This window comes from Lampetra fluviatilis, chromosome 59, assembly GCF_964198595.1.
Source record: "Lampetra fluviatilis chromosome 59, kcLamFluv1.1, whole genome shotgun sequence".
Lineage (NCBI taxonomy): Eukaryota > Metazoa > Chordata > Hyperoartia > Petromyzontiformes > Petromyzontidae > Lampetra > Lampetra fluviatilis.
Genome location: NC_136333.1, coordinates 5,973,927 through 5,999,304, shown reverse-complemented (window position 1 = coordinate 5,999,304; position 25,378 = coordinate 5,973,927). Strand labels below are relative to the sequence as shown.

General features: G+C 46.5%; 1 protein-coding gene and 1 long non-coding RNA gene across 2 annotated transcripts in view; one reads left to right on the top strand and one right to left on the bottom strand.

Moving 5' to 3' along the window:
• LOC144950707 (uncharacterized) overlaps positions 1–25,378 on the top strand; it is a 306,816-nt gene that overhangs the window by 108,941 nt on the left and 172,497 nt on the right. The window lies entirely within an intron of this gene.
• LOC144950844 (ras-related protein Rab-27A-like) overlaps positions 19,768–25,378 on the bottom strand; it is a 49,446-nt gene continuing 43,835 nt past the window's right edge. The window contains exons 8-9 of the mRNA XM_078880968.1: positions 24,368–24,461; positions 19,768–20,866 (exon numbers count right to left, since the gene is read on the bottom strand). Of these exons, the coding sequence (XP_078737094.1) occupies positions 24,412–24,461 (50 nt within the window). The 3' untranslated portion in view covers positions 19,768–20,866; positions 24,368–24,411. The remainder of the gene's footprint in view (positions 20,867–24,367; positions 24,462–25,378) is intronic.

Sequence of the window (25,378 nt, the reverse complement as noted above, 5' to 3'; positions counted from 1 at the left end):
CATTTCTTGAATTTGAGTATGTGAGAGATTCACCGTTCGTTTCTGTGGAGAGAATTGCAAAGATTACAAAATGTATTACAACCACGAAATTATAAAAGTAAAGTCACATGATCAATCCATCAATCAGAACGTTATTTCATTCAAGCCAACTATTTTATCCAAGGCGCCTATACGTAAATTATTATAACGTTTAAAAAAACATGCCATTTAGAGTAATAACCAGGTTAACTTAAACTAGTACATGTGGCGACACATATGATATGAAGTCGTCAGAAAACACTAGCCACTACATGCCTATCGTAATATCAGTGACTAGAAAATGTTGTACCCGTGGCCACACCACGGGAAAGGGGAGTAGATAAAGTCGAGGATGTAACAACGCATGGTAATCTTCTTGGTTCTTTCGGTAAAGTCACGTAGAATGGAAATAATAAAATAATAAATAAATAAAACATTATACATTTATTCTCACGACGTTTCGGCCACAACGCAAGCAGCCGTCCTCAGGTGGAGAACAGGTCTGTCGAGAAGACAGAGTCTGACAGAACTGTTCTCCACCTGAGGACGGCTGCTTGCATTGTGGCCGAAACGTCGTGAGAATTTTTTTCTTTTTTTTATTTCCATTCTACGTGACTTTACCGAAAGAACCAAGAAGATGAATCCCTGCAGTCACGAAAGCTTTCAATCGAAATTTAACGCATGGTAAGTGAAACAGAAACGGGAGAGAGGGAAGAGAGAAAAAGAGAGAGTGGGGAACGAGCGGGAAAAGGATGGAAAAGGCACGGGTGACCAATAAGATCTGAATTGGTTTGTAATACGGTAGGCACTGATAAGGGCTTGACAGGTATGCGGAAGGGTGTGAACAAGAGAGAATAATAAGTGGCTTTTAAGAGCAGAGCGGACAGTAGTGAGAGAGGGTTGCGATCGAAACGTCGTGATTTGTTTGATTTCATTTCTAACTACGTGACTTTACCGAAAGAACCAAAGACTAAGTTTTCCTCACGTTGAGATGTTTACTTGAGTGAGGCGGGTGGGGGGGGGCACCAGACATGATGCGAATGGTAGATAAAGGAGGTAATTCAAGACCAAGTATTTATTGCTAACTGGTGTTTATCGTGGCCTTGGGTCCCTATTGATTCTTAAAACAATTGGTCACGGATTTGAGATTGAGGAACATTCACGATAGAACACGTAGCAATCATTTACCACGTAAAAATATATAAAACTAAGCTATAAGCCTTCTTTAATTTATTAGGTAAGGATCATTTAGCCGTTATAGCTCTTTCTCATGAACGACCTGGCCACTAAAACTAGCTCAAGGAAGTGGCTTATCATCTTCGTCGCGTGGAAATCTACAGCGGCAGCCAAAATACTCTAAACGCGTGATGTTGGTTCTAAATGTGGAGGGGGGAAACCCGGATAACCCGGAAAAAACCCCACGCGAACCACGGGGAGACACGCAAACTCCAAATATACAGCAGGCGTTAGGGTAGGGATCGAAACCACGACATCCTGTAGACCAGGCGAGGTAGTTAACATCTCATAGCCACCGTGATGAGAGAGAGAGAGACACGCAAACTCCAAATATACACAGCAGGCGTCATGGTAGAGATCGAACCCACGACATTCTCCATACCAGGCGAGGTAGTTAACATCTCCTAGCCACCCTGATGATGAGAGAGACACGCAAACTCCAAATATACACAGCAGGCGTCAGGGTAGGGATCGAACCCACGACATTCTCCATACCAGGCGAGGTAGTTAACATCTTCTAGCCACCGTGATATTGAGAGTGAGACGTGAAAACTCCAAATATACGACCACCTGTAGACCAGGCGAGGGAGTTAACATCTCCTAGCCACCCTGATGATGATGAGAGACACGCAAACTCCAAATATACAGCAGGCATCAGGGTAGGGATCGAAACCACGACATCCAGTAGACCAGGCGAGGTAGTTAACATCTCCTAGCCACCCTGATGATGATGAGAGACATGAAAACTCCAAATATACAGCAGGCGTCAGGATAGAGATCGAACCTATGACCTCCTGTATACCAGGCGAGGTAGGTAACATCTCCTAGCCACCGTGGCACCGAAATGTATTTTATATATTTTTTGTTATTTCCATACAACCCAACAGCAACCACGGCCTTCGGGGAAGTGCTTCGTGAGGAAAGATCAACGATTGTACGAATTTCTCGTGAGGAAAGTTAAAGATTTAACGCATTTCTAGTGTGGAAAGACCGAGGATTGTACGCATTTATCGTGAGGAAAGATAAAGATTTTACACATTTTTCGTGAGGAAAGATCGACAATTGTACGAATTTCTAGTGAGGAAAGATCGACAATTGTACGTATTTCTAGTGAGGAAAGATCGACTATTGTACGAATTTCTCCTGAGGAAAGATAAACGATTTTACACATTTATCGTGAGGAAAGACCGACTATTGTACACATTTATCGTGAGCAAACACCCACTATTGTACACATTTATAGTGGGGAAAGACCGACTATTGTACGTATTTATCGTGAGAAAAGACGGACTATTGTACGTATTTCTAGTGAGGAAAGATCGACTATTGTACACATTCATCGTGAGGAAAGACCGACTATTGTACGTATTTCTAGTGAGGAAAGATCGACTATTGTACACATTCATCGTGAGGAAAGACCGACTATTGTACGTATTTCTAGTGAGGAAAGATCGACTATTGTACACATTTATCGTGAGGAAAGACCGACTATTGTACGTATTTCTAGTGAGGAAAGATCGACTATTGTACACATTCATCGTGAGGAAAGACCGACTATTGTACGTATTTCTAGTGAGGAAAGATCGACTATTGTACACATTTATCGTGACCGCACGCGCCAAGTAAAAAGGCGGGAAAAACGAACGTTGACTCAAAGGTGGGGAGGTGGGGGGGGCGATGGAGGATATTAACCCCCCCCCCGCCCCCACAATCTTTTCACCCCCTTGAGAATCCATAGCTGCAAGGCCGGAATTATAATCTATATTGGGACACACATCCACAAATATGCTCAAAATGTCCCCCCCAATATATTGCTATAAAAATATAATTGCTATGCTATGTAAATAAGAACCACAATTTGCTAAACCTTGGCCACAATATCTGGACTTGTCTTCATATAAATCAATGCATAGATTTCTGTTTATATGATTGTGGTTATGGTTGTACATTATCAATCCCTATTCTCTGCCATTACATACAATGAAACGTGAAATGGTAAAAAAGTAAAAACAGAGCAATGTAAAAATACAATACACTATTTGACATTCTTGTAAAAAATAAATAAAAAGTCCATCCCATAAGTTAGTGAAATGTTTTTTTTATATTTTAGACAGGAAATTAGTTTTCAAATTTAGATATTTTTCTGGGTTGGGACCCCCCCAGACACCCTGGAAGATTTGGTCCCCCCCAATGTTGACTCCATGGCTATGGCCTTGCATAGTAGTCAACCCATCACGGTTTATTACCCCGTACGGGGAAAATTTAGTTTTCAGGTCCATATGTTGCACACTCGAAATGAAGGACTTTGGGCAGGTGCTCCAAATCGAGGGCAAACACATGTATTGTGGTTAATCTGTAAAATGCAACAGCAGGTGTGCCACACACAGCAATTCTTCCGAGTACCCCATTACCCATGTGACTGGTGTCTAAGTGCGGTTATTCAATAACCCTGAAGTCACCTACAGGTCCAACTCAGTCATCACATGCAGCTGTACACACATGCATTGATGCACTGCACAGCACAATCAGGACTTGCACAGAACCACCCTTTACTCCCTTGCTACACAAGGATATAATTCAAAGAGTGATCCGTTCCTAATGTGCCACACTTACGGTGTACAGCGGTTTCAATACGGGCACACACACACAAAAACGTGTCTGTTTGTTCGTGTGTCTGCCTCGTGATGGTGACTTTGTACGATGACCTTTGAGATTTATATGCGGGCACCGGGCGACTAATAAAGTTTGACTTGGTTTGTTATAAGGTAGGGCACTGATAAGGGGTTGACTCAACAGGTATGAGGACGGGTGTGGCAAGATAAACTAAAAAAATAAGTGGATTTTCAGAGAATAGTGGAAGCGTCGTGGTGACGTCACCGCCACTTAGTGGCGAATGGCGGTTGTTGTTGTTTCTAGCTTAATTCGCACACATTGAAGATACAACAGTACGGTTGGAACGAACCCCATCCCGTGTCAACCCAACACGGTTTACCCCGTATTCTCGTACAGGAAACTTGAGTTTTAAGCTCCATACGGCCTATAGCCGTTTCAATACGGGTACGAAAAAATTGTGTCAATTTGTTTGTGTGTCTCCCTCGTGATGGTGACTTTGTGGGATGAACGTTGAGATGTATAAGGGAACGGGGTGACCAATAAGGTCTGAGTTGGTCTGTAATGAGGTAGGGCACTGATAAGGGGTTGACAGGTATATAGTGGTGAGTGTACTAGTGGTGAGTGTAGTAGTGGTGATTGTATTAGTGTAGTGGTGAGTGTACTAGTGGTGAGTGTACTAGTGGTGAGTGTCGTGGTGAGTGTAGTGGTGGTGAGTGTAGTGGTGAGTGTAGTGGTGGTGAGTGTACTAGTGGTGAGTGTAGTGGTAATGAGTGTACTTGTGGTGAGTGTCTATTTGCCTGTGTTTCTCCCCTTCTGATGGTGACTTTGTGGGATGAACGTTGAGATGTATATGGGGCACGGGGTGACCAATACGGTCTGAGTTGGTCTGTAATGAGGTAGGGCACTGGTCAGGGTAGGGCACTGATAAGGGGTATTGAAACTGGCTGTGCGTCGTATGGACCTGAAAACTCAATGTCCTTGTTCAAGAATACGAAGTAAACCGTATAAGTTGACAGGTATGCTGATGCCTGATGTATATTTGGAGTTTGCATGTCTCTCTCTCTCTCTACCCATGGTCGCGTTTGTTTGTATTTTACTCCGTGTTTAGAATCAACAAGCGTTTCGAGTATTTGGCTGCAATACGTTTCCACAAGATAAAAAGCCACTTCGTTGGGCTATCATTTGTGATGACCAGGCCGCTTCTGATAAATAGCTACATAGCTCAGTGGGCCTTACACCTGGTAACATTCAAAAGAGTATGAGCGTTTAGTTTATTATTAACGCGTTATAGCGGAAACGCGTTGTGTGAACACGCGTTACGCGACGACTTTACCCCGTACGTGCAAATGGAACTCCTCGACTTCCGAGACCAATATTTGTGATTCACAATTGGTTTACTTTGGCCTCCATCATCGTGTCGTGGTATATTATGTCGCTTGTTAACTGTAGCCCTCCACTTCACCACCAAAAACAGCCAATCAAATCAAGATGTCGCGTCGTGGGGTGGTAAATGTGCCGACTGAGTTGAACGTTTACACTCCGCTATGCTTTTGGGATGCATAATTAGTTTATCTTGGGTTAGATCATCGTGTAGTTATGATACAAATGTTTTATTATAACCCTCCACCGACCCGACAGAGCCAATTCAATCAAGTTGTCAAAATGGGCAAACATGCAACTTGATTTTGTTTACCGGCAAAGAACCTGGAGGAAAGCTGAAAAGCGAGCAGAGCGAATGATGCTGGTTGTAAACGAATTTCTTCGATTGAAAACTCATTTCTTACGAACTGCTTGTTGTGTTTAGTTTGTTGTCCTTCCCCCGCACCACTGATTAGCATGGTTGGCTACGCACGGTGCAAAATAAGTTCAACGCACATCAGTACGTGCGTGCGTGTGTGCAGGTCGCCGTTGGAAGGTTGCAAGTATTGAGACTCACCGGACGCTGCTAGATATGACGAGCAGATCAGCCCGAGCAGAAGGAAGGCCAGCCCGCTGGGACCCATTCTGCAAATCAAATGTTCAGGACGAAGGGTACACGCACGCACACACTAAGACACACACGCAACACACGCTCGCTCGCTCTCGTTCAAGTCGAATATTATTTTCTTGCACAGCCCGACCAGCGGACTGCAGAAAGTTCTCCTCACAAGGTTTGATTAAGTGAATGTGCTCACAGGTTGGGTCTTATAGCCACTGGTCTGGCCAATCCCCGACGGCCGTGCGGACGTTTCGCAACGTTGGGCAAACGCAATTCATTTTATGGCTTAATGGCTCAAGCGGATGGAGTTTCGGGGGGGGGGTGGGTTTAGGACTGTGTGGTCAAAAATGTTGGGCCACTATCGTCTGGGGGTCAAGGGTTGAAATCCCGGGCCGGGCTGAATCCTTCAACCACCTGTGATTAAAATCGTGTTCCTCGGGTGTGACTGAGTTAATCACCTCACCGAAAACGGCACACGCGATAAAACCGTCGCGTACATATATAAAATGTATAGATATGTACGGTTCTGCACTTAATTTGACACTAAATTCCAGCTCCGATAAACAAAATGGCGGTTCGACCGTCACGTGACGAGCATTCATTTCGTTGCGGCAGAGCGGGGGGTGGGGGGGGTGGTAAAGTGATGGCCTCCTCTTCTTGGTCTGAATTCAGACGCTGTCTCCCCGACAGACCTGGTCTTCACCTGACGACGGCTGCTTGAGTTGTGGCCGAAACGTCGTGAGAATTATTTTATTATGTTTTAAATTTTATTATTTTATTATTTCCCTTCTACGTGACTTTGCCGAAAGAACCAAGAAGATGAATCCCTGCAGTCACGAAAGCTTTAAAGTGAAATTTTATTATATTTTATTTTTATTATTTAATTTTTTCCCTTCTACGTGACTTTACCGAAAGAACCAAGAAGATGAATCCCTGCAGTCACGAAAGCTTCAAAGTGATGGCCTCCTGCTTTGTAGGACCAGAGGTCGCTCGTAGGGATCTCAGAACGTGCAGTTCTGTTCGCCTATGACGCGAGTCGGATATAACGTGATGATTGTATTGGGGAACATGAGATGTCCTGAAGTATTCCCCCCATGGTTTCGATTTAAAGCTTTCGTGACTGCAGGGATTCATCTTCTTGGTTCTTTTGGTAAAGTCACGTAGAAGGGAAATAATAAAATAATAAAAATAAAACATAAAATTATTCTCACGAGGTTTCGGCCACAATTCTCACGACGGCTGCTTGCGTTGTGGCCGAAACGTCGTGAGAATTATTTTATTATGTTTTATTTTTATTATTTTATTATTTCCCTTCTACGTGACTTTACCGAAAGAACCAAGAAGATCCCCCCATGGTGTTTAGGGTCTTGATTCAAAGCGGATTTGATGTTGCTAAAAGCGGCCGCTTGTGTTGCCAGGGCAAGGTCGCTCGTGTAGGAATTAGGTCGCGCCTGCCACCCGGGCCAGAAAGCGAGGGACGACAGATATGGCACGCGGACACCAGCGGACCGAGCCCCTTGCAAATCTCGCTCCCTCTCTCTGCGTCTGTGAGCCACCACGCCCTTTCTTAAAGACGCCGGCGCTCATGGCCGTCCTTCCTCTCGGCTCGTGTATACTCAACGACTCTGCATCATCGAGTTGCATGTTCAACCTCTTTGGCACCGTACGTGGCCGACCGTGCTCATCGGAGGTGCGAGGATTCTCCTCCCAGTTGCATCCAATGGTTCTCATTGCCCGACATGTTCCCTGTCAAAATCACATTCATACTCGACAATCCATTGTGGAAGAACCGATGTGAGCTGTGGCTTTGTCGCCCCGTGTAGGGAACACATTTCTTTATAACGCGGATGCTCATTGGATATAACGTGATTTGGTGAGCGGAACTACGTCGCTGCGAGTAGGAATGCCCCGGTGTGTACGGCTGCCTCGGCGTAGCATCGTCGCACAAGGGGGGGATGCTTCTGGATGTTTCTAGATGCTACCCCATGCTCCTCAAATCTTTGTTCAGCCTGCGTATGTAAGGCGATTTTTCCATCACGCGGTGTTCTTCATGAACGCAACTACCGCCGCGCTATAATCAAACAGACTGTAGCTCTGTCATATCAGCGTCCGCTGATGTTAACTACCTCGCCTGGTATGCAGGAGGTCGTGGGTCCGATCCTCGACCCTGACGATGCATGTTGTATATTTAGAGTCTGCGTCTTTCTCTCTCTATCTCCCCCGTGGTCGTGTTTTTCCCCATCCACGTTTCGAATCGAGGTCATGCGTTTCAAGTATTTGGCTGCTGCTATAAATGTCCACGTCATGATGATGATGATGATAAGCCCATTTCGTTGAGCTCTCATTTGTTGGCAGGTCGCTTCTAAAAAAAAATAGATCTACAGCTTCGTGGGCCTTACCTGGTAATAAAAAAACACTATTTAGTTAAAAAGTTCGTAGTTCGGATATTCAAGAACTGAACTATTTAAGAACTGAATTCCTAAAGAAGCTCCCAGCACGTGGATCGAAACGTCGGACATTGTGCCGATCCAGCACGCGGTATGACGCGAAAACACAGCGGAGACATGTAACCTGGCGCAGGTTTATTGGAATATTTATGGCACCTGTATTTGAATTTATCACACTTCGTGCAGCTTCCTGGAACATGCATTGTGCATTTGTCATTTACGATTCCAGCATTCAAAGTGTGTGTGTAATACCCGTACATACGATTAAGACCTTTACAACAGAGCCAGTCCAAAATAGAGATCGCAGAAAGATAAACGTGTCGTTAAACCCGCCACCACTCGACACAGCCAATTAGTAATGGGTTGTCACGGTAACAAAACGTATCAATTCGTTACGAGTGTAATGGGTTCAACTGAGTCGCAGACGTAGACTTTTGAGGCAACACATTTATTCAGTTCCAACACACGGGGCAACTTCCGCCTTAACAGAATAACAAGCTAAGGTGGTGACCACCAGGCTAACTACACTAGTTACCACGTAACTGTAACTACGGACCCGGGACTACAACATCTGCCCAGGTCCACGTGATGGAAATCTTGTTGAATGGAAATCGTAGACGAAGGTTTTCTTTACCGTGATGAACAACCCTGGTCCGTCTCGGGACCCGGCTTCTATTCTCTGCGGCGTGGCCGACTCATTGGCCACGCCCACCTTCCAGAATCCTCGGGAAGGATCTGGGTCCCAATCACGTGACCCCCCCCCCCCACTAGCCCCCTCTCGGGGCCCCTCTGTCAACTTAACCAGTCACGTGTCCTCCCGGGTCAACCAGATTGCCATGGCCTCACGCGACCCCATCGTTCGGTCGGCACCCACACACCCTGTCCTGTCGGGCCAGCACTGCACTTACAGCCTGGTGCCATCCAGCGCTATTATCCTAGTAAGGGTTGTCACGTAAACAGAACGTGGCCAATTCGTCACCAGTACAGCACTAGTGTGTAGTGTAGTGTATAGTGTAGTGTATAGTAGTGTATAGTGTAGTGTATAGTGTAGTGTATAGTGTAGTATATAGTAGTGTATAGTGTAGTGTATAGTAGTGTATAGTGTGTAGTGTAGTGTATAGTGTAGTGTATAGTGTAGTGTATAGTAGTGTATAGTGTAGTGTATAGTAGTGCATAGTGTAGTGTGTAGTGTAGTGTATAGTGTAGTGTATAGTGTAATGTATAGTAGTGTATAGTGTAGTGTATAGTAGTGTATAGTGTAGTGCATAGTAGTATATAGTGTAGTGTATAGTGTAGTGTATAGTGTAGTGTATAGTAGTGTATAGTGTAGTGTATAGTGTAGTGTATAGTGTAGTATATAGTAGTGTATAGTGTAGTGTATAGTAGTGTATAGTGTAGTGCATAGTAGTGTATAGTGTAGTGTATAGTGTAGTATATAGTAGTGTATAGTGTAGTGCATAGTAGTACTCATTTTAGGCTGAGTCGACCTAGGGGAGGCCCAGGACCGGTTCATATAATCGTCACTTGTGTTGACCGAATCGAACTCGGGTCGCCGGGTTCGTAGCTCAGCGCGCTAACCGCTACACCACCGCTCCCCACACCCATATCTGCACACACACACACAAACATTAAGTGACGTTTTATTTAGCACGTAATGTGAATAACAATATCGAGTTGAGTGTCACATGATGCTCTCAGTGGCAGGGCGACCGGTGATAAGGCTGCCCCATACTGCGTAAGTTTGTGTGTGGCCCAGAGGGTCACGTGAAAAGAACTTGGAGTTAGCTCTGTGATATCCGCTTATGTGGCTCCGTTCTCTAGCACGAAAGGGCGATGTAGTGCTTTGTGAGACATCCCAAATGTATTCCCTGTTTTGTTAAATAAAATAAAAAATTTAAAAAACTTACTTGAATATACATTGACGCCTCAACTTACGGACGTGTTAAGTTGCAGAGGTCTAAATTTCGATTTAAAGCTTTCGTGACTGCAGGGATTCATCTTCTTGGTTCTTTCGGTAAAGTCACGTAGAAGGGAAACAATAAAAACATAAAAATAAAACATAATAAAATGATTCTCACGACGTTTCGGCCACAACGCAAGCAGCGAGGACGGCTGCTTGCATTGTGGCCGAAACGTCGTGAGAATTATTTTATTATGCTTTATTTTTATTATTTTATTATTTCCCTTCTACGTGACTTTACCGAAATAACCAAGAAGATTGCAGAGGTCTGTTCGTAAGTCGATTTGTTCGTAAGTCCAACTCTACTCCTGTCGATTCCAAACACGTTGTGTGGCATGTACACTAAACACGGGGAATGGCTTTAAAAGGTGTTTAATCTGCTGTAGATATAGATGCCACTGGTTCTTCGCGTTATGCAGATGTAGATGGCACCACCGTCATCCATTGAACTTACGACTCGGTTCGAACAGGCAACTGGACATACGGACAGCTTTGTTCGTATCTCGAAAGTTGGCAAGTAGAGGAGTCCCTGTAGGCGCATTGAATCGGGAATGTCCGATTAGGTGTTTTTGTTGATGTCGTTGTTAATTGCTTGCGTACAGAGAGGAACGCGATGCGATGAGTGCGTGGAGAAGCGTGGGACCGGTTTAACGCGCACGTGGATTTACACAGAATGAGAAACACGTGGGTTTGAATAACGCAACTCGGGTGTTCCGTGAAGAAAAGGGGAGCTGGGGGTGGGGGCGGTGTTGAAGTCAGTGGCGTGGTGACCCCTTCGTCAACTCGGAGGACTGCAAGCAGCCAAAGAGCCGCGAGTGGCTGAAGCCTCAGAGCCACGGGACACGCGGCGTCGGACCCGCAGGCTGCCAACCTCTTGCTCGAAACGCGTGGCGCCGATTTCTCAACGTGGAGGGGTAAAACCGGAGGACGCGGAGATTTAAAAAAACACAAGCACGCGAGCACGGGGAAAGAGAGAGAGATAGCTACGCAAATTTCAGATATACAGGGATCAGGATAGACATTGAACCCACAGAGAAAGAGAGAGAGAGACAGACACGCAAACTCAGCACACACAGCGGGCAGGACTCAGGGTAGGCATTGAACTCCATGACCTCCGGCCAGTGGCGTAATCACGACATTGTTATCAGCTCAGGGAAGGGGGGGGAGGGTGTAAGGCGATCAGTCAGCCGGGGCCTCCAGCACCGTGATTTGCCTCTTCCCACGGTCGCACCTCGTGGCTGCTGATGGCGACGGCTTCACGTAGTCGTCACGCTCACGGTCTCGAACATTTAACGCTGTTAGGGGGGAGGGGGGGCTCCCCTCTTCGCAAAAAACGCGGCCACGACCGGCTCCGCAGCGCCTCTTCGCAACAATGCGTCGCTGCTCTAATGAAATGAAGATGAAACCTGGAACGTAATTTGACAACAATTTCATGAAAAAAAGTACATTTTTAAACCGCGTTTTCAATAAATGTTTGTTGTTTTTTTTACACACTGGTGTTCAAAAAAATCTTATGGTGGTTGTCAAAAAAGGGTCTCCCCCCCCCCCAACTCGTAGCTTTGACCACGGGGGAGGGGGGGGCAAGGCACCCCCTGCCTGCCCCCCCACGCTCGTTACGCTACTGGTTGAACTTTTTTCGCGCCGTACGTAGCCAGCCGTGCTAATCGGAGGTGCGGTGTTGAGTCTATGGGTAGTGTTGAGTCTATGGGCAGTGTTGAGTCTATGGGTAGTGTTGAGTCTATGGGTAGTGTTGAGTCTATGGGCAGTGTTGAGTCTATGGGCAGTGTTGCGTCTATGGGCAGTGTTGACTCTATGGGTAGTGTTGACTCTATGGGTAGTGTTGAGTCTATGGGCAGTGTTGAGTCTATGGGTAGTGTTGAGTCTATGGGCAGTGTTGAGTCTATGGGTAGTGTTGAGTCTATGGGCAGTGTTGAGTCTATGGGTAGTGTTGACTCTATGGGCAGTGTTGAGTCTATGGGTAGTGTTGAGTCTATGGGCAGTGTTGAGTCTATGGGCAGTGTTGAGTCTAAGGGCAGTGTTGAGTCTATGGGTAGTGTTGAGTCTATGGGCAGTGTTGAGTCTATGGGTAGTGTTGAGTCTATGGGTAGTGTTGAGTCTATGGGCAGTGTTGAGTCTATGGGCAGTGTTGCGTCTATGGGCAGTGTTGACTCTATGGGTAGTGTTGAGTCTATGGGTAGTGTTGAGTCTATGGGCAGTGTTGAGTCTATGGGTAGTGTTGAGTCTATGGGCAGTGTTGAGTCTATGGGTAGTGTTGAGTCTATGGGCAGTGTTGAGTCTATGGGTAGTGTTGACTCTATGGGCAGTGTTGAGTCTATGGGTAGTGTTGAGTCTATGGGCAGTGTTGAGTCTATGGGCAGTGTTGAGTCTATGGGCAGTGTTGAGTCTATGGGCAGTGTTGAGTCAATGGGCAGTGTTGAGTCTATGGGTAGTGTTGAGTCTATGTATGGGCTGTGTTGAGTCTATGGGCGGTGTTGAGTCTATGGGTAGTGTTGAGTCTATGGGCAGTGTTGAGTCTATGGGCTGTGTTGAGTCTATGGGCGGTGTTGAATCTATGGGCAGTGTTGAGTCTATGGGCAGTGTTGAGTCTATGGGCAGTGTTGAGTCTATGGGCAGTGTTGACTCTATGGGTAGTGTTGACTCTATGGGCAGTGTTGAGTCTATGGGTAGTGTTGAGTCTATGGGCAGTGTTGAGTCTATGGGCAGTGTTGAGTCTATGGGCAGTGTTGAGTCTATGGGCAGTGTTGAGTCTATGGGCAGTGTTGAGTCTATGGGTAGTGTTGAGTCTATGGGCAGTGTTGAGTCTATGAGCAGTGTTGAGTCTATGGGCAGTGTTGAGTCTATGGGTAGTGTAGAGTCTATGGGCAGTGTTGAGTCTATGGGCAGTGTTGAGTCTATGGGCAGTGTTGAGTCTATGGGCAGTGTTGAGTCAATGGGCAGTGTTGAGTCTATGGGTAGTGTTGAGTCTATGTATGGGCTGTGTTGAGTCTATGGGCGGTGTTGAGTCTATGGGTAGTGTTGAGTCTATGGGCAGTGTTGAGTCTATGGGCTGTGTTGAGTCTATGGGCGGTGTTGAATCTATGGGCAGTGTTGAGTCTATGGGCAGTGTTGAGTCTATGGGCAGTGTTGAGTCTATGGGCAGTGTTGACTCTATGGGTAGTGTTGACTCTATGGGCAGTGTTGAGTCTATGGGCGGTGTTGAGTCTATGGGCAGTGTTGAGTCTATGGGCAGTGTTGAGTCAATGGGCAGTGTTGAGTCTATGGGTAGTGTTGAGTCTATGTATGGGCTGTGTTGAGTCTATGGGCGGTGTTGAGTCTATGGGTAGTGTTGAGTCTATGGGCAGTGTTGAGTCTATGGGCTGTGTTGAGTCTATGGGCGGTGTTGAATCTATGGGCAGTGTTGAGTCTATGGGCAGTGTTGAGTCTATGGGCAGTGTTGAGTCTATGGGCAGTGTTGAGTCTATGGGTAGTGTTGAGTCTATGGGCAGTGTTGAGTCTATGGGCAGTGTTGAGTTTATGGGTAGTGTTGAGTCTATGGGCAGTGTTGAGTCTATGGTGCAGTGTTGAGTCTATGGGTAGTGTTGAGTCTATGGGCAGTGTTGAGTCTATGGGTAGTGTTGAATCTATGTGTAGTGTTGAGTCTATGGGCAGTGTTGAGTTTATGGGTCGTGTTGAGTCTATGGGCAGTGTTGAGTCTATGGTGCAGTGTTGAGTCTATGGGTAGTGTTGAATCTATGTGTAGTGTTGAGTCTATGGGTAGTGTTGAGTCTATGGGTAGTGTTGAGTCTATGGGCAGTGTTGAGTCTATGGGGAGTGTTGAGTCTATGGGCAGTGTTGAGTCTATGGGTAGTGTTAGTCTATGGGCAGTGTCGACTCTATGGGCAGTGTTGAGTCTATGGGTAGTGTTGACTCTATGGGCGTTGTTGAGTCTATGGGTAGTGTTAGTCTATGGGCAGTGTTGAGTCTATGGGCAGTGTTGAGTCTATGGGCAGTGTTTAGTCTATGGGTAGTGTTGAGTCTATGGGCAGTGTTGAGTCTATGGGTAGTGTTAGTCTATGGGCAGTGTTGAGTCTATGGGCAGTGTTGAGTCTATGGGTAGTGTTGAGTCTATGGGCAGTGTTGAGTCTATGGGTAGTGTTGAGTCTATGGGCAGTGTTGAGTCTATGAGCAGTGTTGAGTCTATGGGCAGTGTTGAGTCTATGGGCAGTGTTGAGTCTATGGGCAGTGTTGAGTCTATGAGAAGTGTTGAGTCTATGAGCAGTGTTGAGTCTATGGGCAGTGTTGAGTCTATGGGCAGTGTTGAGTCTATGGGCAGTGTTGAGTCTATGGGCAGTGTTGAGTCTATGAGCAGTGTTGAGTCTATGGGCAGTGTTGAGTCTATGAGCAGTGTTGAGTCTATGGGCAGTGTTGAGTCTATGTGCAGTGTTGAGTCTATGGGCAGTGTTGAGTCTGTGGGCAGTGTTGAGTCTATGTGCAGTGTTGAGTCTATGGGCAGTGTTGAGTCTATGGGCAGTGTTGAGTCTATGAGCAGTGTTGAGTCTATGGGCAGTGTTGAGTCTATGAGCAGTGTTGAGTCTATGGGCAGTGTTGAGTCTATGTGCAGTGTTGAGTCTATGGGCAGTGTTGAGTCTATGGGCAGTGTTGAGTCTATGAGCAGTGTTGAGTCTATGGGCAGTGTTGAGTCTATGGGCAGTGTTGAGTCTATGGGCAGTGTTGAGTCTATGGGCAGTGTTGAGTCTATGGGCAGTGTTGAGTCTATGAGCAGTGTTGAGTCTATGGGCAGTGTTGAGTCTATGAGCAGTGTTGAGTCTATGGGCAGTGTTGAGTCTATGTGCAGTGTTGAGTCTATGGGCAGTGTTGAGTCTATGGGCAGTGTTGAGTCTGTGGGCAGTGTTGAGTCTATGTGCAGTGTTGAGTCTATGGGCAGTGTTGAGTCTATGGGCAGTGTTGAGTCTATGAGCAGTGTTGAGTCTATGGGCAGTGTTGAGTCTATGAGCAGTGTTGAGTCTATGGGCAGTGTTGAGTCTATGTGCAGTGTTGAGTCTATGGGCAGTGTTGAGTCTATGGGCAGTGTTGAGTCTATGAGCAGTGTTGAGTCTATGGGCAGTGTTGAGTCTATGGGCAGTGTTGAGTCTATGACCAGTGTTGAGTCTATGGGCAGTGTTGAGTCTATGGGCAGTGTTGAGTCTATGGGCAGTGTTGAGTCTATGGGCAGTGTTGAGTCTATGAGCAGTGTTGAGTCTATGGGCAGTGTTGAGTCTATGGGCAGTGTTGAGTCTATGGGCAGTGTTGAGTCTATGGGCAGTGTTGAGTCTATGAGCAGTGTTGAGTCTATGGGCAGTGTTGAGTCTATGAGCAGTGTTGAGTCTATGGGCAGTGTTGAGTCTATGTGCAGTGTTGAGTCTATGGGCAGTGTTGAGTCTATGGGCAGTGTTGAGTCTGTGGGCAGTGTTGAGTCTATGTGCAGTGTTGAGTCTATGGGCAGTGTTGAGTCTATGGGCAGTGTTGAGTCTATGAGCAGTGTTGAGTCTATGGGCAGTGTTGAGTCTATGAGCAGTGTTGAGTCTATGGGCAGTGTTGAGTCTATGTGCAGTGTTGAGTCTATGGGCAGTGTTGAGTCTATGGGCAGTGTTGAGTCTATGAGCAGTGTTGAGTCTATGGGCAGTGTTGAGTCTATGGGCAGTGTTGAGTCTATGGGCAGTGTTGAGTCTATGGGCAGTGTTGAGTCTATGGGCAGTGTTGAGTCTATGAGCAGTGTTGAGTCTATGGGCAGTGTTGAGTCTATGAGCAGTGTTGAGTCTATGGGCAGTGTTGAGTCTATGTGCAGTGTTGAGTCTATGGGCAGTGTTGAGTCTATGGGCAGTGTTGAGTCTGTGGGCAGTGTTGAGTCTATGTGCAGTGTTGAGTCTATGGGCAGTGTTGAGTCTATGGGCAGTGTTGAGTCTATGAGCAGTGTTGAGTCTATGGGCAGTGTTGAGTCTATGAGCAGTGTTGAGTCTATGGGCAGTGTTGAGTCTATGTGCAGTGTTGAGTCTATGGGCAGTGTTGAGTCTATGGGCAGTGTTGAGTCTATGAGCAGTGTTGAGTCTATGGGCAGTGTTGAGTCTATGGGCAGTGTTGAGTCTATGAGCAGTGTTGAGTCTATTGGCAGTGTTGAGTCTATGGGCAGTGTTGAGTCTATGGGCAGTGTTGAGTCTATGGGCAGTGTTGAGTCTATGAGCAGTGTTGAGTCTATGGGCAGTGTTGAGTCTATGGGCAGTGTTGAGTCTATGGGTAGTGTTGAGTCTATGGGTAGTGTTGAGTCTATGGGCAGTGTTGAGTCTATGGGTAGTGTTGAGTCTATGGGCAGTGTTGAGTCTATGAGCAGTGTTGAGTCTATGGGCAGTGTTGAGTCTATGGGCAGTGTTGAGTCTATGGGCAGTGTTGAGTCTATGGGCAGTGTTGAGTCTATGGGCAGTGTTGAGTCTATGAGCAGTGTTGAGTCTATGGGCAGTGTTGAGTCTATGGGCAGTGTTGAGTCTATGGGCAGTGTTGAGTCTATGGGCAGTGTTGAGTCTATGGGCAGTGTTAAGTCTATGGGCAGTGTTGAGTCTATGAGCAGTGTTGAGTCTATGAGCAGTGTTGAGTCTATGGGCAGTGTTGAGTCTATGAGCAGTGTTGAGTTTATGGGCAGTGTTGAGTCTATGGGCAGTGTTGAGTCTATGGGCAGTGTTGAGTCTATGGGCAGTGTTGAGTCTATGGGCAGTGTTGAGTCTATGGGCAGTGTTGAGTCTATGGGCAGTGTTGAGTCTATGAGCAGTGTTGAGTCTATGAGCAGTGTTGAGTCTATGGGCAGTGTTGAGTCTATGAGCAGTGTTGAGTCTATGGGCAGTGTTGAGTCTATGAGCAGTGTTGAGTCTATGGGCAGTGTTGAGTCTATGGGCAGTGTTGAGTCTATGGGCAGTGTTGAGTCTATGGGCAGTGTTGAGTCTATGGGCAGTGTTGAGTCTATGGGCAGTGTTGAGTCTATGGGCAGTGTTGAGTCTATGGGCAGTGTTGAGTCTATGGGCAGTGTTGAGCCTATGGGCAGTGTTGAACGACCCCTGTACAGCGTGCGGTTATGCCTCCGTCGCCCCCCCTCCCCCCTTTGCACCACCGAGCCTCCACTATCGCGGCCCAATATAATCATCGACGTCAATGCTAAAGTTCGACGGCTGCTCTCATTGCTGAACGTTTTCTTGTTTGAGCGGGGGGGGGGGTGGGTGGGGGTGGGGCAAATGCGCGAGACGCGACCGGGTACGGACAACTCCCGTCGGCTCCGTCACTCATGGGAATCTTTTTCTTTTTGTTGGGTCAGTATCAAAGAAGGAAAAAGGAAAACAAGTTGTTTTATCCTTTTTGGCGATAAGAGAGGTCTCATAAAGGAGGTCTCATAGTGTAAATGTTTACCCCGAGCTCTCAATACTCTGATAGTGCGCTGTTTTTGAGTTGTACGCCTTATGGCGTCATCTGGTCCAACACCAATGTGAGACTAGGCTCTAAGAAAAGCTGTCTCGGGTGTGGACCAATCAACTTCAAGGACAGTGCATATCATTATCATCATCAGATTTGTTCATTTCTGTTTGCATTTTGACTGCTTGTGTTGTGGTTATTGCAAACATGATGCCTTGTATAAAGGTGTCAGTTTTTGTACCAGTTGAAAGGGTAAAAACCTATATACTATTACGATAAGAGAGGTGTTAACATCGGTTTCCCACGCAGGCATTCGCGACCAATATTATTCATAAAATAAAGGCTTTTTGTTGGGGTTAGTTCGCGTAAGTATGAATGTTGTGTCGTATGAACCCGCCACAACCCGACACAGCCAATAAGGTTTTGTCACGCAAACAAAAGGCGACAATTAGTTACTGTCCATCCTATGTGTTCGTTAATTTTTTTAATAGTTTAGACCCCCTAGAAGATTTGGTCCCCCCCCCCCAATGTTGACTCCATGGCTACGGCCTTGCCACAAAGGGTAAAACCTATTTCTCATTTTTTCATACTCATCAGTTCGCTCAACACACCAGATGCGCTTCTGCGGCCGTCTGGAATGCTCTTCCCTTCCGATATTTGGAAGCCAATGGAGCGATGCACTTTTAAGTCATCCCGATGGACAAACTCATTTCTTTATAACTGCTTATTGTTGTGTTTAGTTTGTTGTCCTTCCCTTCCCACACCTCCGATGAGCACGCTTGGCCACGTGTGGTGCGAAATAAGTTCAACACACGTACCATCACCACCTCATCATCACTTTCATCTTCACCATCTCATCATCACCATCTCTTCATCACCATCACCACCTCCTCCTCATCATCCTCACCTCCTCATCATCATCATCTCATCACCATCACCACCTCATCATCACTTTCATCATCACCATCTCTTCATCACCATCACCACCTCATCATCACTTTCATCATCACCACCTCATCATGACCACAATCACCACCTCATCGCCATCACCACCTCATCACCATTACTACCTCCTCATCATCACCTCATCACCATCACCACCTCATCATGACCACCACCACCTCTTTATCGCCATCACCACCTCATCACCTTCACCACTTCATCATGACCACCACGGGTAGGGAACGGGGTACCCGTACCCGGCCGGGTACCCTACCCGTGGAATCAAAACCCGTTTGCGACCTCTGCGACTGGCTGACGCACCACCTGTGCCCCCCTACTGTGCCAACGCTCCCCACAGCTCCACACACGCGCGCACATTCACTCACTCTGCAGTACAGGGGGAGAACACGCGCACATTAATTCTAGATTTGAAGCTTTCGTGACTGCAAGGAATCATATTCTTAGGTTTTTTCGATAAAGTCACGTAGGTAAAACATCAAAATTAATGAAAATAAAATAAAATAAAACAAAAAATCACGACGTTTCGGAGGCAACACAAGTCTCCGTCATCAGGTGGGACCGTCACAGCCGAATTAGCTGCATCAAGTGAGGCAATGATTCACACACTCGACACTCACAAATGTGCCCGAGTCAGGAGTCGAACCCAGGTGCTTCTCGCTACGAGGCACGAGTGTTACCACAGCGTGACCCGGCACTGTGACGCGGATCATAAAGTTTAAATAAAAAAAACACCCGACCATGGCTTGATTTCCATAAATCTTTATGAGCTGACCTTCGGCTATGACAGAGTTGACCCACGGTCCGGTAAAGCTATTTTCGGCTTTTTCATGATGCGTACTTTCTTCTCAACGTGCGCATTTTAAGAGCATCATGTGACCAAAACATAAGCCCTACACCGCGGGCCTCATCTGAACTTAAATACAGGTCACTGTGTCTCACTCCACTCCCCTCCACGCACTCTCCTACCTCTCCCCTCTCACCTCACTCTACTCCCCTCCACGCACTCTCCTACCTCTCTCCTCTCACCTCACTCTACTCCCCTCCACGCACTCTCCTACCTCTCCCCTCCCATCTCACTCTACTCCCCTCCACGCACTCTCCTACCTCTCCCCTCCCATCTCACTCTACTCCCCTCCACGCACTCTCCTGCCTTTCCCTCTCATCTCACTCTACTCCCCTCCACGCACTCTCCTGCCTCTCCCATCTCATCTCTGCCCATAGACTCAACACTGCGATAGACTCAACACCGCCCATAGACTCAACACTGCCCCATAGACTCAACACCGCCCATAGACTCAACACCGCCCATAGACTCAACACTACCCATAGACTCAACACTACCCATAGACTCAACACTACCCATAGACTCAACACTGCCCATAGACTCAACACTACCCATAGACTCAACACTGCCCATAGACTCAACACCGCCCATAGACTCAACACTGCCCATAGACTCAACACTGCCCATAGACTCAACACTGCCCATAGACTCAACACCGCCCATAGACTCAACACTACCCATAGACTCAACACTGCCCATAGACTCAACACTGCCCATAGACTCAACACTACCCATAGACTCAACACTGCCCATAGACTCAACACCGCCCATAGACTCAACACTACCCATAGACTCAACACTGCCCATAGACTCAACACCGCCCATAGACTCAACACTGCCCATAGACTCAACACTGCCCATAGACTCAACACTACCCATAGACTCAACACTACCCATAGACTCAACACTGCCCATAGACTCAAGATTTCGATATGAAAAGCACTTTATGAACTCCTCTATGCCAGGTGAGGAAGTTAACATCTCCTAGCCCCCGTGATGATGATGATGAGAGAGAGACATTTCAACTTAAAATGTCCAGCAGGTGTCAGGGTCGTGATCGAACCCACGACCTCCTGTATACCAGGCGAGGTAATTAACATTTCCAAGCCCCCATGATGATGATGATGAGAGAGAGACATTTCAACTTAAAATATCCAGCAGGTGTCAGGGTCGGGATCGAACCCACGACCTCCTGTATACCAGGCGAGGTAGCTAACATCTCCGAGCCACCAACGCTTCTTAAACAAGTCTCCCCAACCAATCGCACGAACGTACAGTAACACGGCATGGAACAACTCTTGACATCGCTCCGTCTTCTGTCGGACAAAGGAGCCCCCTCGCGTTCACAACACTCAAATCTGTCGGGAAGACAGCGACAGAGAGAGACACAGAGAGGCGGGGAGGGGTGGGGTGAGTGATTAGACATCGGTTAAGGGTGTCGGGAAATGCAAGAATTGCTCCCCTGGGTGACGGCGGCAGCTGCCCCTGTGCACACACAGCGCAATGTGATCGGTAGCATCCCTGGGGAGAATTATAGGCAACATAATCGGCGAAAAAAAAAGTCGCACGGTGCAATGGTTCATCTTCTTGGTTCTTTCGGTAAAGTCACGTAGAAGGGAAGTAATAAAGTATTTTATTATGTTTTATTTTTATTATTGTATTACTTCCCTTCTACGTGACTTTACCGAAAGAACCAAGAAGATGAATCCCTGCAGTCACGAAAGCTTTAAATCGAAATTTTATTATGTTTTATTTTTATTATTTTATTATTTCCCTTCTACGTGACTTTACCGAAAGAACCAAGAAGATGAATCACTGGAGTCACGAAAGCTTTAAATCGAAATTTTATTATGTTTCATTTTTATTATTTTATTACTTCCCTTCTACGTGACTTTACCGAAAGAACCAAGAAGATTAATCCCTGCAGTCACGAAAGCTTTAAATCGAAAGGTGCAATGGTTATTTATAGAGAGAGAGAGAGAGTTGGTGTCCGATTAGGAATATACCAAGAAGAAAGTTTAATAGCTGTATTGTTATTCGTTGACGCTGACTTCAATTTGATATGAATGTGTGCATTAGTGCGGCGGTTCTTAACCTTTGCTGCAGCCTTGCACCCCTTTGGTTGTCAATCGTAAAGAAAACAAATGTTTTTACGATTTTAATAAACGCATAGGGTTTGATTCACCTTCTAAATTTGAAGTTTTCGTGACTGCAAGGATCCATACGCTTTGGTTCTTTGGGTAAAAGTCACGTGGGTGAAAATAAAAATGAAGATAACTAAATTAAATCACGACTTTTCGTCGTTGTTTTCGCTGTGGTCGTCTCCACCTGATGACGGACGCTTGTGTTGCGCCCGAAACGTCGTGATTTAATTTAGTTATTTTTATTTTCATTACTGTTTTGATTTACCTTCTAAAAAAAAATCTGCCCATGTCTCGCACACCCCCAGAAAGGGCATCTCTCACCCCCAAGGGGGTTGCGTGCACCCCCGAGGTTAAGAAGACGAGCCGCTGAACCAAGAAATAATCCAGCAGTATCCCGATGCCTTGCGCGACGACGCTACGGAGAGGCGGCCGTACAAAGCGCTTGTTCCTACTCGTGTACGACGTAGTTCCGTTCGCTCGATCGCGTTATATATCCAACTCGCATCCGCGTTATAATAACACGTGTGTTCCCTATTACATTAATCGCGTGATATCCAACTGGCGTTATAAAACACGTGTGTTCCCTCTTCATCTTCTTGGTTCTTTCGGTAAAGTCACGGAAAAGGGAAATAAAAAACATAATAAAATACAATTCTCACGACGTTTCGGCCACAACGCAAGCAGCCGTCCTCAGGTGAAGAACAGGTCTGTCGGAAAGACAGCGTCTGAATGAACACCACCAAGCTTGGCAGCGTATATTTAAGCTGGGTTAGAGGGGGAAGGGCGCCTTGACAAAGGAATTTGCATATCAACAGAGGAATTTAGCATATTTATAGAAAATGCAGATATGGGATTAGTCACTACTTGTGGAATGCGTAGGAGGTGGGGGGGGTCTCAAAGTCATATTATGCCCGTGCATTATGTAGGATTAGCAGCATCAAAGGGAGGAAGTAGGGTTAGCAGTAATAAAGGGAAGGAATTTTAATAGTAAGGAGCTGCAGCAGCTAAACCGTGTGTTTCCTGTTACATTCATCGCGTTATAGTCAACTCGCGTTTTGAAACACGTGTGTTCTCTGTCACATTAATCGCGTTATATCCAACTCGCGTTATAAAACACGTGTGTTTCCTGTTACATTCATCGCGTTATAACCAACTGGCGCTATAAAACACGTGTGTTATCTGTCACATTAATCGCGTTATAGTCAACTAGCGTTACAACAATACGTGTGTTATGTCACATTTATCGCGTGATATCCAACTCGCGTTATAACAACACGTGTGTTGCCCTGTCACATTCATCGCGTTATATCTAACTCGCGTTATAAAACACGTGTGTTCCCTGTTACATTAATCGCGTTATATCTAACTCGCGTTATAAAACACGTGTGTTCCCTATTGCATTAATCGCGTTATAGTCAACTCGCGTTATAACAACACGTGTGTTCCCCGTTACATTCATCACGTGATATCCAACTGGCGTTATAACAACACGTGTGTTCCCCGTTACATTCATCGCGTGATATCTAACTCGCGTTATAACAACACGTGTGTTCCCCTGTCACATTAGTCGCGTTATAGTCAACTGGCGTTATAACAACACGTGTGTTCTCTATTGCATTAATCGTGTTATATCCAACTCGCGTGGTAAAAACACGTGTGTCCCCTGTTACATTAATCGCGTTATAGCCAACTCGCGTTATAACAATACGTGTGTTCCACATCACATTAATCGCGTTATATCCAACTGCCGCTACACAACACGTGTGTTCTCTGTCACATTCATCGCGTTATATCCAACTGCCGTTACACAACACGTGTGTTCTCTGTCACATTCATCGCGTTATATCCAACTGCCGCTACACAACACGTGTGTTCTCTGTCACATTAATCGCGTTATATCCAACTGCCGCTACACAACACGTGTGTTCTCTGTCACATTAATCGCGTTATATCCAACTGCCGTTACACAACACGTGTGTTCTCTGTCACATTCATCGCGTTATATCCAACTGCCGTTATAAAAGCTACACGCTGCGTCGTAGGAGAACTGGGCTGCACTTTCCGTTGCAGGAGAAGCTCCATTTTCCGGTATAACGACGAGTCCTGCCCGCTCACCCGACTTAACACCCTGAGATGCCTTCTTTTATCTCTGAGGTTTATTGTCTCTTTAAAAGAGCAAAAGTTTTACGCTTGTAGGAACGTAAAAACCCTGTTGTTGCTGTTGTTGATGATGAGTTGTAATTTTAACAATATTAGTGGCGAAACGTCGTACTCAGATTGTAAATGTTGTGGCTTGGCTCTCCAACACACCGGTTAGTGCTGTACTAGTATACTACACTATACACTACACTATACACTACACTATACACTACACTATACTACACACTAGTGCTGTACTAGTACACTACACTATACACTACTATATACTACACTATACACTACTACACACGACACTATACACTACGCTATACACTACACTACACACTACAATACTATACACTACACTACTATACACTACACTATACACTACACACTAGTGCTGTACTAGTGACGAATTGTCCACGTTCTGTTTACGTGACAAACCTTACTAGTTGGCTGTGTCGGGTGGTGGCGGGTTTAACGACACATTTATATATTTACGCGATCTCACCCAAATAAAAACCCTCTATTATGCACACAGACACACGCGTACCGAGCATTGCATAAACACCGTACCCTTGGTGGTTGAAGATCGAGTCCCGTTCATGGCGAGGGGAAGTTCAGCACTTCGATGGGGTTTTCTCTGTGGGGTCAGTGCCGTTCCCCAGGTCTGATGCACACACACGCACACACACAAAGACAAAGATCCACTCGTGTAGCCTTAACAGACTGTTGGGGCAAGTGCTGTTAGCAAGTAGCACCTATGAAGGCCGGCACGGCACACGAGAAGGGTGGGTGGCCAACACCATGCCCCGGCCACCTTTGTCTCCCCAGTGGCGTATATTAACACATCGCACCGGGTACTCATTTGATGCCGAGTTGACCTAGGCGAGGCCCAGGACCGCAACAAAACTGACAGTCAGTGGACAGTCAGTTTTGTTGCCAGGTAAAAGGGTAAAAAAACAATTATCATATTATTTACTGGCAAATGAGGTTCCAATGGTGTAATGCGTGGTTGTTTGTTTGTTTTATAAAGGGGGTCCTGGTTGTTCGATGATCCAGAAACGGATTCACTCTCTGGCCACCCGCTCACCCGCAGGCAGTCACCGCCTGTTCACTCGGCTATCGCTACTATTGTGGTCACCGTCCCAGTCAACGTCACTCGATGATTCACAATTCCGATGTGGAGGACTCCGATCAAGCAGATTGGTCGCACGCAACTCACTCGTCCACCCACTCACCCACCCATTCAACCACCCACCCACCCATCCACTCGCCCACTCACTCGCCCACTCAACCACCCACCCATCCACTCGCCCACTCACCCACCCACTCAACCACCTACCCATCCACTCGCCCACTCACTCGCCCACTCAACCACCTACCCATCCACTCGCCCACTCAACCACCCGCCCATCCACTCAACCACCCACCCACGCAACCACCCATCCACTCACCCACTCACCCAACCACCCACTCAACCACTCAACCACCCACCCATTCAAACCACCCACCCATCCACCCACCCCTCACCCAACCACCCACTCAACCACCCAACCACCCACCGATTCAAACCACCCACCCATC